This window comes from Lampris incognitus, chromosome 5, assembly GCF_029633865.1.
Source record: "Lampris incognitus isolate fLamInc1 chromosome 5, fLamInc1.hap2, whole genome shotgun sequence".
Classification (NCBI taxonomy): Eukaryota; Metazoa; Chordata; class Actinopteri; order Lampriformes; family Lampridae; genus Lampris; species Lampris incognitus.
In genome coordinates, this window is record NC_079215.1 from 69,099,258 (window position 1) to 69,113,730 (window position 14,473).

The 14,473-nt window shown below is 46.1% G+C and overlaps 1 protein-coding gene across 1 annotated transcript in view; it reads left to right on the plus strand.

Annotated features, from left to right (window-relative positions):
* Positions 1-14,473, plus strand: part of aars2 (alanyl-tRNA synthetase 2, mitochondrial (putative)) — a 63,037-nt gene that overhangs the window by 26,986 nt on the left and 21,578 nt on the right. Inside the window, exons 8-10 of the mRNA XM_056280796.1 lie at positions 8,184-8,222; positions 10,356-10,470; positions 10,891-11,018. Coding sequence (XP_056136771.1) covers positions 8,184-8,222; positions 10,356-10,470; positions 10,891-11,018 — 282 coding nt within the window. The remainder of the gene's footprint in view (positions 1-8,183; positions 8,223-10,355; positions 10,471-10,890; positions 11,019-14,473) is intronic.

The window sequence follows — 14,473 nt, forward strand, 5'->3', positions numbered from 1 at the left end:
GTCTGTATGTTGTAGTCTGTTTGTTACACTCCGTGTGTGTTACAGTCTGTATGTTGTAGTCTGTTTGTTACACTCCGTGTGTGTTACAGTCTGTATGTTTTAGTCTGTTTGTTACACTCCGTGTGTGTTACAGTCTGTATGTTTTAGTCTGTTTGTTACACTCCGTGTGTGTTACAGTCTGTATGTTTTAGTCTGTTTGTTACACTCCGTGTGTGTTACAGTCTGTATGTTGTAGTCTGTTTGTTACACTCTGTGTGTTACAGTCTGTATGTTTAGTCTGATTGTTACGCTCCGTGTGTTACAGTCTGTATGTTTAGTCTGATTGTTACACTCCGTGTGTGTTACAGTCTGTATGTTTTAGTCTGATTGTTACACTCCGTGTGTGTTACAGTCTGTATGTTTTAGTCTGTTTGTTACACTCCGTGTGTGTTACAGTCTGTATGTTTTAGTCTGTTTGTTACACTCCGTGTGTTACAGTCTGTATGTTTTAGTCTGATTGTTACACTCCGTGTGTTACAGTCTGTATGTTTTAGTCTGATTGTTACACTCTGTGTGTTACAGTCTGTATGTTTTAGTCTGATTGTTACACTCCGTGTGTGTTACAGTCTGTATGTTGTAGTCTGTTTGTTACACTCCGTGTGTTACAGTCTGTATGTTGTAGTCTGTTTGTTACACTCCGTGTGTGTTACAGTCTGTATGTTGTAGTCTGTTTGTTACACTCCGTGTGTGTTACAGTCTGTATGTTTTAGTCTGTTTGTTACACTCCGTGTGTGTTACAGTCTGTATGTTTTAGTCTGTTTGTTACACTCCGTGTGTTACAGTCTGTATGTTTTAGTCTGTTTGTTACACTCCGTGTGTGTTACAGTCTGTATGTTGTAGTCTGTTTGTTACACTCCGTGTGTTACAGTCTGTATGTTTTAGTCTGTTTGTTACACTCCGTGTGTGTTACAGTCTGTATGTTTTAGTCTGATTGTTACACTCCGTGTGTGTTACAGTCTGTATGTTTTAGTCTGATTGTTACAGTCCGTGTGTTACAGTCTGTATGTTTTAGTCTGTGTTTGTTACACTCTGTGTGTTACAGTCTGTATGTTTTAGTCTGATTGTTACACTCCGTGTGTGTTACAGTCTGTATGTTTTAGTCTGATTGTTACACTCCGTGTGTTACAGTCTGTATGTTTTAGTCTGATTGTTACACTCCGTGTGTTACAGTCTGTATGTTTTAGTCTGATTGTTACACTCCGTGTATGTTACAGTCTGTATGTTTTAGTCTGTTTGTTACACTCCGTGTGTTACAGTCTGTATGTTTTAGTCTGTTTGTTACACTCCGTGTGTTACAGTCTGTATGTTTTAGTCTGTTTGTTACACTCCGTGTGTTACAGTCTGTATGTTTTAGTCTGTTTGTTACACTCCGTGTGTGTTACAGTCTGTATGTTTTAGTCTGATTGTTACACTCCGTGTGTGTTACAGTCTGTATGTTGTAGTCTGTTTGTTACACTCCGTGTGTTACAGTCTGTATGTTGTAGTCTGTTTGTTACACTCCGTGTGTGTTACAGTCTGTATGTTGTAGTCTGTTTGTTACACTCCGTGTGTGTTACAGTCTGTATGTTTTAGTCTGTTTGTTACACTCCGTGTGTGTTACAGTCTGTATGTTTTAGTCTGTTTGTTACACTCCGTGTGTTACAGTCTGTATGTTTTAGTCTGTTTGTTACACTCCGTGTGTGTTACAGTCTGTATGTTGTAGTCTGTTTGTTACACTCTGTGTGTTACAGTCTGTATGTTTAGTCTGATTGTTACGCTCCGTGTGTTACAGTCTGTATGTTTAGTCTGATTGTTACACTCCGTGTGTGTTACAGTCTGTATGTTTTAGTCTGATTGTTACACTCCGTGTGTGTTACAGTCTGTATGTTTTAGTCTGTTTGTTACACTCCGTGTGTGTTACAGTCTGTATGTTTTAGTCTGTTTGTTACACTCCGTGTGTTACAGTCTGTATGTTTTAGTCTGATTGTTACACTCCGTGTGTTACAGTCTGTATGTTTTAGTCTGATTGTTACACTCTGTGTGTTACAGTCTGTATGTTTTAGTCTGTTTGTTACACTCCGTGTGTGTTACAGTCTGTATGTTTTAGTCTGATTGTTACACTCCGTGTGTGTTACAGTCTGTATGTTTTAGTCTGATTGTTACAGTCCGTGTGTTACAGTCTGTATGTTTTAGTCTGTGTTTGTTACACTCTGTGTGTTACAGTCTGTATGTTTTAGTCTGATTGTTACACTCCGTGTGTGTTACAGTCTGTATGTTTTAGTCTGATTGTTACACTCCGTGTGTTACAGTCTGTATGTTTTAGTCTGATTGTTACACTCCGTGTGTTACAGTCTGTATGTTGTAGTCTGTTTGTTACACTCCGTGTGTTACAGTCTGTATGTTTAGGTCTGTTTGTTACACTCCGTGTGTTACAGTCTGTATGTTTTAGTCTGATTGTTACACTCCATGTGTTACAGTCTGTATGTTTTAGTCTGATTGTTACACTCCGTGTGTTACAGTCTGTATGTTTTAGTCTGTTTGTTACACTCCGTGTGTTACAGTCTGTATGTTTTAGTCTGATTGTTACACTCCGTGTGTGTTACAGTCTGTATGTTTAGTCTGATTGTTACACTCCGTGTGTTACAGTCTGTATGTTTTAGTCTGATTGTTACACTCCGTGTGTTACAGTCTGTATGTTTTAGTCTGATTGTTACACTCCGTGTGTGTTACAGTCTGTATGTTTAGTCTGATTGTTACACTCCGTGTGTTACAGTCTCTATGTTTTAGTCTGATTGTTACACTCCGTGTGTTACAGTCTGTATGTTTTAGTCTGATTGTTACACTCCGTGTGTGTTACAGTCTGTATGTTTTAGTCTGATTGTTACACTCCGTGTGTTACAGTCTGTATGTTTTAGTCTGTGTTTGTTACACTCTGTGTGTTACAGTCTGTATGTTTTAGTCTGATTGTTACACTCCGTGTGTGTTACAGTCTGTATGTTTTAGTCTGATTGTTACACTCCGTGTGTTACAGTCTGTATGTTTTAGTCTGATTGTTACACTCCGTGTGTTACAGTCTGTATGTTGTAGTCTGTTTGTTACACTCCGTGTGTTACAGTCTGTATGTTTAGGTCTGTTTGTTACACTCCATGTGTTACAGTCTGTATGTTTTAGTCTGATTGTTACACTCCGTGTGTTACAGTCTGTATGTTTTAGTCTGTTTGTTACACTCCGTGTGTTACAGTCTGTATGTTTTAGTCTGATTGTTACACTCCGTGTGTGTTACAGTCTGTATGTTTAGTCTGATTGTTACACTCCGTGTGTTACAGTCTGTATGTTTTAGTCTGATTGTTACACTCCGTGTGTTACAGTCTGTATGTTTTAGTCTGATTGTTACACTCCGTGTGTTACAGTCTGTATGTTTTAGTCTGATTGTTACACTCCGTGTGTTACAGTCTGTATGGGTCAGATGTACTCTCATGCACCACACGATGGGTCAGATGTCTTGTCTTGCACCCCACGATGGGTCAGATGTCTTGTCTTGCACCCCACGATGGGTTAGATGTACTGTCTTGCACCCCACTCGATGGGTCAGATGTCTTGTCTTGCACCACTCGGTGGGTCAGATGTACTCTCATGCACCACACGATGGGTCAGATGTACTGTCTTGCACCCCACTCGATGGGTCAGATGTCTTGTCTTGCACCACTCGGTGGGTCAGATGTACTCTCATGCACCACACGATGGGTCAGATGTACTCTCATGCACCACACGATGGGTCAGATGTACTCTCATGCACCACACGATGGGTTAGATGTACTCTCATGCACCCCACGATGGGTCAGATGTCTTGTCTTGCACCCCACGATGGGTTAGATGTACTGTCTTGCACCCCACTCGATGGGTCAGATGTCTTGTCTTGCACCACTCGGTGGGTCAGATGTACTCTCATGCACCACACGATGGGTCAGATGTACTGTCTTGCACCCCACTCGATGGGTCAGATGTCTTGTCTTGCACCACTCGGTGGGTCAGATGTACTCTCATGCACCACTCGGTGGGTCAGATGTACTGTCTTGCACCACTCGGTGGGTCAGATGTACTCTCATGCACCACTCGGTGGGTCAGATGTACTGTCTTGCACCACTCGGTGGGTCAGATGTACTGTCTTGCACCACTCGGTGGGTCAGATGTACTGTCTTGCACCACTCGATGGGTCAGATGTCTTGTCTTGCACCACTCGGTGGGTCAGATGTACTCTCATGCACCACACGATGGGTCAGATGTACTGTCTTGCACCCCACTCGATGGGTCAGATGTCTTGTCTTGCACCACTCGGTGGGTCAGATGTACTCTCATGCACCACTCGGTGGGTCAGATGTACTGTCTTGCACCACTCGGTGGGTCAGATGTACTCTCATGCACCACTCGGTGGGTCAGATGTACTGTCTTGCACCACTCGGTGGGTCAGATGTACTCTCATGCACCACACGATGGGTCACGTGGTGCACACGGTGACACAGATGTGACGTCACAGACCCACACACACACACACACACACTGACACATGTCCTCCAAAACCCTCTCTTACTGTGGAAAAGTAGAAAGAACATGTTAGATAGAGTGGACATACTCTAGTTCATTTTCAGTTGGATTTTATTTTTACAAAAAAAAGCTCAGTCCAGTAAGCCGGAGCACTTGTTAATGTTGCTTGAATGAAAGAGAGAAGGCCGGAGGAGGAGAGAAAGTGGGATGAGGAGAAAGTGTAGAAGTTATTTAATAGTCAGTGTTTTATTATGAACATACACTTCAAATTTCCCTGAGAGAAAAGTTACAAAAATGTCTGTGTATGTCTCCGGGTGGTGTGCTGGTCTATTCCGTTGACTACCAACATGGGGATCGCCGGTTCAAATCCCCATGTTACCTCCGGCTTGGTCGGGCGTCCCTACACACACAGTTGGTCTTGTCTGTGGGTGGGTCGCTGCACTAGCGCCCCCTCTGGTCGGTCGGGGCGCCTGTTCAGGAGAGAGGGGGGACTGGGGGGAATAGCGTGATCCTCCCACGTGCTACGTCCCCCTGGTGAAACTCCTCACTGTCAGGTGAAGAGCAGCGGCTGGTGACTCCACATGTATGGGAGGAGGCATGTGGTAGTCTGCAGCCCTCCCCGGATCAGCAGAGGGGGTGGAGCAGAGACCCGACAGAGGGGGTGGAGCAGTGACCCGGACGGCTCGGAAGAGTGGGGTGACTGGCCAAGTACAAATAGGGAGAAAAAGGGGGAAAATCAAATAAAAAATGTCTGTGTGTACTGTCAGTTCTACTTCTTAGAGGAAAAAAATCAGAACTGGCCAAAATTGCAGTCAGTAAGTCAGACTTTCAAAAAATCAGAACTCAGAATCAGCCAAGAAAGTTCCAGTCGGTACACGGTGCATCCCTGTCCATGGTCTTAGGCAGCTGTCTGTCACTCACAGAAGATGTTCCAGGTTCTCTGTCAGTCTTGTGATTTATCTGTCAACTGGTCTGACCTGCAGACGTGGAGTCATGTGGTTCTGCTGGTCTGACCTGCAGACGTGGAGTCATGTGGTTCTGCTGGTCTGACCTGCAGACGTGGAGTCATGTGGTTCTGCTGGTCTGACCTGCAGACGTGGAGTCATGTGGTTCTGCTGGTCTGACCTGCAGACGTGGAGTCATGTGGTTCTGCTGGTCTGACCTGCAGACGTGGAATGATGATGTTCTGCTGGTCTTACTGGCTGGGTCTTGTGTCTGACTGGCTGGGTCTTGTGTCTGACTGGCTGGGTCTTGTGTCTGACTGGCTGGGTCTTGTGTCTGACTGGCTGGGTCTTGTATCTGACAGGCTGGGTCTTGTGTCTGACTGGCTGGGTCTTGTGTCTGACTGGCTGGGTCTTGTGTCTGACTGGCTGGGTCTTGTGTCTGACTGGCTGGGTCTTGTGTCTGACTGGCTGGGTCTTGTGTCTGACTGGCTGGGTCTGCTGGTCTGACTGGCTGGGTCTGCTGGTCTGACTGGCTGGGTCTTGTGTCTGACTGGCTGGGTCTTGTGTCTGACTGGCTGGGTCTTGTGTCTGACTGGCTGGGTCTTGTGTGTGACTGGCTGGGTCTTGTGTCTGACTGGCTGGGTCTTGTGTCTGACTGGCTGGGTCTTGTGTCTGACTGGCTGGGTCTTGTGTCTGACTGGCTGGGTCTTGTGTCTGACTGGCTGGGTCTGCTGGTCTGACTGGCTGGGTCTTGTGTCTGACTGGCTGGGTCTTGTGTCTGACTGGCTGGGTCTTGTGTCTGACTGGCTGGGTCTTGTGTGTGACTGGCTGGGTCTTGTGTCTGACTGGCTGGGTCTTGTGTCTGACTGGCTGGGTCTTGTGTCTGACTGGCTGGGTCTTGTGTCTGACTGGCTGGGTCTTGTGTCTGACTGGCTGGGTCTGCTGGTCTGACTGGCTGGGTCTTGTGTCTGACTGGCTGGGTCTTGTGTCTGACTGGCTGGGTCTTGAGTCTGACTGGCTGGGTCTTGAGTCTGACTGGCTGGGTCTTGTGTCTGACTGGCTGGGTCTTGTGTCTGACTGGCTGGGTCTTGTGTCTGACTGGCTGGGTCTTGTGTCTGACTGGCTGGGTCTGCTGGTCTGACTGGCTGGGTCTTGTGTCTGACTGGCTGGGTCTGCTGGTCTGACTGGCTGGGTCTTGTGTCTGACTGGCTGGGTCTTGTGTCTGACTGGCTGGGTCTTGTGTCTGACTGGCTGGGTCTTGTGTCTGACTGGCTGGGTCTTGTGTCTGACTGGCTGGGTCTTGTGTGTGACTGGCTGGGTCTTGTGTCTGACTGGCTGGGTCTTGTATCTGACTGGCTGGGTCTTGTGTCTGACTGGCTGGGTCTTGTGTCTGACTGGCTGGGTCTTTTGTCTGACTGGCTGGGTCTTGTGTCTGACTGGCTGGGTCTTGTGTCTGACTGGCTGGGTCTTGTGTGTGACTGGCTGGGTCTTGTGTGTGACTGGCTGGGTCTTGTGTCTGACTGGCTGGGTCTTGTGTCTGACTGGCTGGGTCTTGAGTCTGACTGGCTGGGTCTTGTGTCTGACTGGCTGGGTCTTGTGTCTGACTGGCTGGGTCTTGTGTCTGACTGGCTGGGTCTTGTGTCTGACTGGCTGGGTCTTGTGTCTGACTGGCTGGGTCTTGTGTCTGACTGGCTGGGTCTTGAGTCTGACTGGCTGGGTCTTGAGTCTGACTGGTTGGGTCTTGTGTCTGACTGGCTGGGTCTTGTGTCTGACTGGCTGGGTCTGCTGGTCTGACTGGCTGGGTCTTGTGTCTGACTGGCTGGGTCTGCTGGTCTGACTGGCTGGGTCTTGTGTCTGACTGGCTGGGTCTTGTGTCTGACTGGCTGGGTCTTGTGTCTGACTGGCTGGGTCTTGTGTGTGACTGGCTGGGTCTTGTGTCTGACTGGCTGGGTCTTGTATCTGACTGGCTGGGTCTTGTGTCTGACTGGCTGGGTCTTGTGTCTGACTGGCTGGGTCTTGTGTCTGACTGGCTGGGTCTTGTGTCTGACTGGCTGGGTCTTGTGTCTGACTGGCTGGGTCTTGTGTCTGACTGGCTGGGTCTTGTGTCTGACTGGCTGGGTCTTGAGTCTGACTGGCTGGGTCTTGTGTGTGACTGGCTGGGTCTTGTGTCTGACTGGCTGGGTCTTGTGTCTGACTGGCTGGGTCTTGAGTCTGACTGGCTGGGTCTTGTGTCTGACTGGCTGGGTCTTGTATCTGACTGGCTGGGTCTTGTGTCTGACTGGCTGGGTCTTGTGTCTGACTGGCTGGGTCTTGTGTGTGACTGGCTGGGTCTTGTGTCTGACTGGCTGGGTCTTGTGTCTGACTGGCTGGGTCTTGTGTCTGACTGGCTGGGTCTTGTGTCTGACTGGCTGGGTCTTGTGTCTGACTGGCTGGGTCTTGTGTCTGACTGGCTGGGTCTTGTGTGTGACTGGCTGGGTCTTGTGTGTGACTGGCTGGGTCTTGTGTCTGACTGGCTGGGTCTTGTGTCTGACTGGCTGGGTCTTGAGTCTGACTGGCTGGGTCTTGAGTCTGACTGGCTGGGTCTTGAGTCTGACTGGCTGGGTCTTGTGTCTGACTGGCTGGGTCTTGTGTCTGACTGGCTGGGTCTTGTGTCTGACTGGCTGGGTCTTGTGTCCACAGGGTGATGCCTTTCCTGAACTGCACAGAGACACGGACAGGGTGAGTTTCCTCATTTACTCTCTTCACCCTTAGCGGGACTAAACTGATGACATTGCTCTTCCTCTCGGTTGCTTTCAAACCCCAAAACACGCTGCACCAGAACCTGGTCCACCCCAAGGATCGGGTCCCCGACACAAACCGAGCATAACATAGTGTAGCTGTTAAGTACCAGGAAGATTGCCGTGACTTGTACATCGGGGAAACTAAACAGACGCTGGCCAAGAGGATGGCACAACGCAGGAGAGCTAACACGTCAGACCAGGACTCAGAGTGAAGGTTTCCTAACAGAAAAAATAAAATGTATGCAGGACGTGCACTACATCACAGCAGGTGAATGTGTGAACCAGGCTCACTGACCCGTCTGTGAACCTGACTGATGCAACACTGTCTTTGTAAGAAGGGAAGGAGGTTCCATGAGCAGCAGTTAAAAGAGAGAACATTCATGAAAATACAGAATAAGTGTGGGGTGGCACAGTGGTTAGCACAGTTGCCTCACAGCAGGAAGGTCCTGGGTCCAAGCCCCGGGGTAGTCCAACCTTGGGGGTCGTCCCGGGTCGTCCTCTGTGTGGAGTTTGCATGTTCTCCCCGTGTCTGCGTGGGTTTCCTCCCACAGTCCAAAAACAGGGGACTTAAAGACATGTAGGTCAGGTGACTCAAAGTCATGGAGGTCAGGTGAATCAAAGACCTGCAGGTCAGGTGACTCAGAGACCTGCAGGTCAGGTGACTCAAAGTCATGTAGGTCAGGTGACTCAAAGTCATGTAGGTCAGGTGACTCAAAGTCATGTAGGTCAGGTGACTCAAAGTCATGTAGGTCAGGTGAATCAAAGACCTGCAGGTCAGGTGACTCAAAGTCATGTAGGTCAGGTGACTCAAAGTCATGTAGGTCAGGTGACTCAAAGTCATGTAGGTCAGGTGACTCAAAGACATGTAGGTCAGGTGACTCAAAGACATGTAGGTCAGGTGACTCAAAGTCATGTAGGTCAGGTGACTCAGAGACATGGAGGTCAGGTGACTCAAAGTCATGTAGGTCAGGTGACTCAAAGTCATGTAGGTCAGGTGACTCAAAGACATGTAGGTCAGGTGGATCAAAGACATGTAGGTCAGGTGACTCAGAGACATGTAGGTCAGGTGACTCAGAGACCTGCAGGTCAGGTGACTCAGAGACCTGCAGGTCAGGTGACTCAAAGACATGTAGGTCAGGTGACTCAAAGACATGTAGGTCAGGTGACTCAAAGTCATGTAGGTCAGGTGACTCAGAGACATGGAGGTCAGGTGACTCAAAGTCATGTAGGTCAGGTGACTCAAAGACATGTAGGTCAGGTGGATCAAAGACATGTAGGTCAGGTGACTCAGAGACATGTAGGTCAGGTGACTCAGAGACCTGCAGGTCAGGTGACTCAAAGTCATGTAGGTCAGGTGATTCAAAGACATGTAGGTCAGGTGGATCAAAGACATGTAGGTCAGGTGACTCAGAGACATGTAGGTCAGGTGACTCAGAGACCTGCAGGTCAGGTGACTCAGAGACATGGAGGTCAGGTGACTCAAAGTCATGTAGGTCAGGTGATTCAAAGACATGTAGGTCAGGTGGATCAAAGACATGTAGGTCAGGTGACTCAGAGACATGTAGGTCAGGTGACTCAAAGACCTGCAGGTCAGGTGACTCAGAGACATGGAGGTCAGGTGACTCAAAGACCTGCAGGTCAGGTGACTCAGAGACATGGAGGTCAGGTGACTCAAAGACCTGCAGGTCAGGTGACTCAGAGACATGGAGGTCAGGTGAGTCAAAGTCATGTAGGTCAGGTGATTCAAAGACGTAGGTCAGGTGGTTCAAAGTCTTGTAGGTCAGGTGAATTGGTCGTACTAAATTGTCCCTAGATGTGAATGTGTGTGTGTGTGTGTGTGTGTGTGTGTGTGTGTGGGGACCCTGTGTGATGGCCTGGCGACCTGTCCAGGGTGTCTCCCCTCCTGCCGCCCAGTGACTGCTGGGATAGGCTCCAGCATCCCCACCACCCTGAGAGCAGGATAAGCGGGTCAGATAATGGATGGGTAATGGATGGATGGATGGATACAAGGGGTGTGTGTGAGTGTGTGTTAGGTGAAGTTGTTCATATTGATTCCAGTCTCTTCCATCAGATTATGGACATCATCAATGAGAACGAGCAGCAGTTCCTGGCATCTCTCCAGCGAGGACGCAGGCTGATAGAGAACACTCTGAGAACCACAGAGAGCCGCCAGCAGCTGTTTCCAGGTCAGCCTCCAGCAACACACACACACACACACACACACACACACACACATACTCAACACGATTTAGATGTTGAGCCCCATTCACACTAGATCTAACAAAGGTCGTCAGTCCTTGTTGCAGTGGTTCATGTGGTCTGGTCTCACTCGGTCTGGGTGACGAGTCCTGCTGGAGACACACAGAGACAACCAGAGTCCAGTCCGCTTTCTCTGTAAACGAGTTTGGCTGTTTGTGTGTGTGTGTGTGTGTGTGTGTGTGTGTGTGAGACTCCAGGTGATAGCTACAGTGACCAAGCCCACAGATTCAGTGTGAACGGGGCCTTACATGAGCCTTACATGAAGTGTGTTGTAACCACTGGGTGGGAGGTTGGTCCTCCTGTCCTGCCCAAGTGTCTTTGAGCAGGATAGTGTCATGTGTCCACAGGTGCCGTGGCTTGGTCTCTGCACCGGAACCTGGGCTTCCCTCTCGATCTGGTGGACCTAATGGTGGAGGAAAGGGGGACCAGGGTGGACCACACAGAAGTGGAGTGTCTCAGAGCCCAAGAAGAGAAGGTGATTGGTCCATTAGTGTCACATGACCCTCTCAGAGGTCTCTTCCCACATGTGACACATTTACGCCTGGCGTTAAGATGTGTTTGGGCTCCTCAGTATTCGGATTAAGGACTAAATACTCTGTTTTGCAGTGGTGGTGGATTTTAATCTGATTTTGTTGGTACACTTGGGTACTGGGGGTGAGATTTGTGTCTATATATTGGATCAGTGTAAACTGAACATTAACTCCCATCCTCATGTGACATATCCGTACTCTCACTAGACCACTGAACATTAAGCTACATCCAGGAAGACTTGTCAGAATGCCCGGGAAAACTTTTGGGGGAGTGAAACAGAATTTCTCTTCAGCTGCTGAAGAACATATGTTGTTAACTGGTGTAAATGTGGTGTAAAGGAAACCCCATCCGGATCCAGATTACATGAGGTGCAGAGTGTAAATGTGGTGTAAAGGAAACCTCATCTGGATCCAGATTACATGAGGTGCAGAGTGTAAATGTGGTGTAAAGGAAACCTCATCTGGATCCAGATTACATGAGGTGCAGAATGTAAATGTTGTGTAAAGGAAACCCCATCTGGATCCAGATTACATGAGGTGCAAAGTGTAAATGTGGTGTAAAGGAAACCCCATCTGGATCCAGATTACATGAGGTGCAAAGTGTAAATGTGGTGTAAAGGAAACCCCATCTGGATCCAGATTACATGAGATGCAGAATGTAAATGTGGTGTAAAGGAAACCCCATCTGGATCCAGATTACATGAGGTGCAGAGTATAAATGTGGTGTAAAGGAAACCCTGTCTGGATCCAGATTACATGAGATGCAGAGTATAAATGTGGTGTAAAGGAAACCCAGTCTGGATCCAGATTACATGAGGTGCAGAATGTAAATGTGGTGTAAAGGAAACCCCATCTGGATCCAGATTACATGAGATGCAGAACGTAAATGTGGTGTAAAGGAAACCCCATCTGGATCCAGATTACATGAGATGCAAAGTGTAAATGTGGTGTAAAGGAGCCCCATCTGGATCCAGATTACATGAGGTGCAGAGTGTAAATGTGGTGTAAAGGAAACCCCATCTGGATCCAGATTACATGAGGTGCAGAGTATAAATGTGGTGTAAAGGAAACCCTGTCTGGATCCAGATTACATGAGATGCAAAGTGTAAATGTGGTGTAAAGGAAACCCAGTCTGGATCCAGATTACATGAGATGCAGAATGTAAATGTGGTGTAAAGGAAACCCCATCTGGATCCAGATTACATGAGATGCAGAGTGTAAATGTGGTGTAAAGCAACCCCATCTGGATCCAGATTACATGAGATGCAGAGTGTAAGTGGGGCTGTGGTCTAGGTAATGGTTTGCTGTGTGATATAACCAGCAGTTAACCAGCAATATTTTCTCATTATATATAGACAGTGGTACATTTGGAGTCGTATCTTTATCTTATGATATATATGGGGGGGTACACTGTCACAATTTAATTACTCTTAACCTGGAACTTTTCGTATCTAGAACATTTCATAACTTGTGTAAATTCTGCTATAGGTTCATCTTTCAGTTTCCATAGTATCTGAAGAACCGTGAAGTTTGGCAAATATGACACAAAAACATGCAGTAACCCTGTCAGCGTCATTTTTCATGTTTTTGTACACAGAAAACAACAGTGGTTGTCCCGCTGCTGTTTTTAGAATGGCGGTTGTAGACAGAGTGCAGTGCTGATGGTGTGAGGACACATTATTTGACCAATCAGGATTGACAGCGCTGTTAGCCCCACCTCAGAGTTCTCAACATACCAGTATTTAATATAACCTCCTGAGCAAAGTTCTCACTATTACCAGTATTTAGTATTACCTCCTGAGCAAAGTTCTCACTATTACCAGTATTTAGTATTACCTACTGAGCAAAGTTCTCAGTATTACCAGTATTTAGTATTACCTCCTGAGCAAAGTTCTGAGTATTACCAGTATTTAGTATTACCTCTGAACAAAGTTGTCAGTATTACCAGTATTTAGTATTACCTCCTGAGCAAAGTTCTCACTATTACCAGTATTTAGTATTACCTCCTGAGCAAATTTCTGAGTATTACCAGTATTTAATATTACCTCCTGAGCAAATTTCTGAGTATTACCAGTATTTAGTATGACCTCTGAACAACCTTCTGAGTATTACCGGTATTTAGTATTACGTCCTGAGCAAAGTTCTCAGTATTACCAGTTTTTAGTATTACCTCCTGAGCAAAGTTCTCAGTATTACCAGTATTTAGTATTACCTCCTGAACAAAGTTCTGAGTATTACCAGTATTTAGTATTACCTCTGAACAAAGTTCTGAGTATTACCAGTATTTAGTATTACCTCCTGAGCAAAATTGTCAGTATTACCAGTATTTATTATTACCTCCTGAGCAAATTTCTGAGTATTACCAGTATTTAGTATTACCTCTGAACAAGGTTCTGAGTATTACCAGTTTTTAGTATTACCTCCTGAGCAAAATTGTCAGTATTACCAGTATTTAGTATTGCCTCCTGAGCAAATTTCTGAGTATTACCAGTATTTAGTATTAGCTCCTGAGCAAAGTTATGAGTATTACCAGTATTTAGTATTAGCTCCTGGGCAAAGTTCTGAGTATTACCAGTGTTTAGTATTACCTCTGAACAAAGTTCTGAGTATTACCAGTATTTAGTATTAGCTCCTGAGCAAAGTTCTGAGTATTACCAGTATTTAGTATTACCACCTGAGCAAAGTTCTGAGTATTACCAGTATTTAGTATTAGCTCCTGCGCAAAGTTCTGAGTATTACCAGTATTTAGTATTAGCTGCTGAGCAAAGTTCTGAGTATTACCAGTATTTAGTATTACCTCTGAACAAAGTTCTGAGTATTACCAGTATTTAGTATTACCTCTGAACAAAGTTCTGAGTATTACCAGTATTTAGTATTAGCTGCTGAGCAAAGTTCTGAGTATCACCAGTATTTAGTATTAGCTCCTGAGCAAAGTTCTGAGTATTACCATTATTTAGTATTAGCTCCTGAGCAAAGTTCAGAGTATTACCAGTATTTAGTATTACATCTGAACAAAGTTCTGAGTATTACCAGTATTTAGTATTACCTCTGAACAAAGTTCTGAGTATTACCAGTATTTACTATTAGCTGCTGAGCAAAGTTCTGAGTATTACCAGTATTTAGTATTAGCTCCTGAGCAAAGTTCTGAGTATTATCAGTATTTAGTATTAGCTGCTGAGCAAAGTTTTGAGTATTACCAGTATTTAGTATTACCTCTGAACAAAGTTCTGAGTATTACCTGTATTTAGTATTAGCTGCTGAGCAAAGTTCTGAGTATTACCAGTATTTAGTATTAGCTGCTGAGCAAAGTTCTGAGTATTACCAGTATTTAGTATTAGCTGCTGAGTAAAGTTCTGAGTATTACCAGTATTTAGTATTACCTCTGAACAAAGTTCTGAGT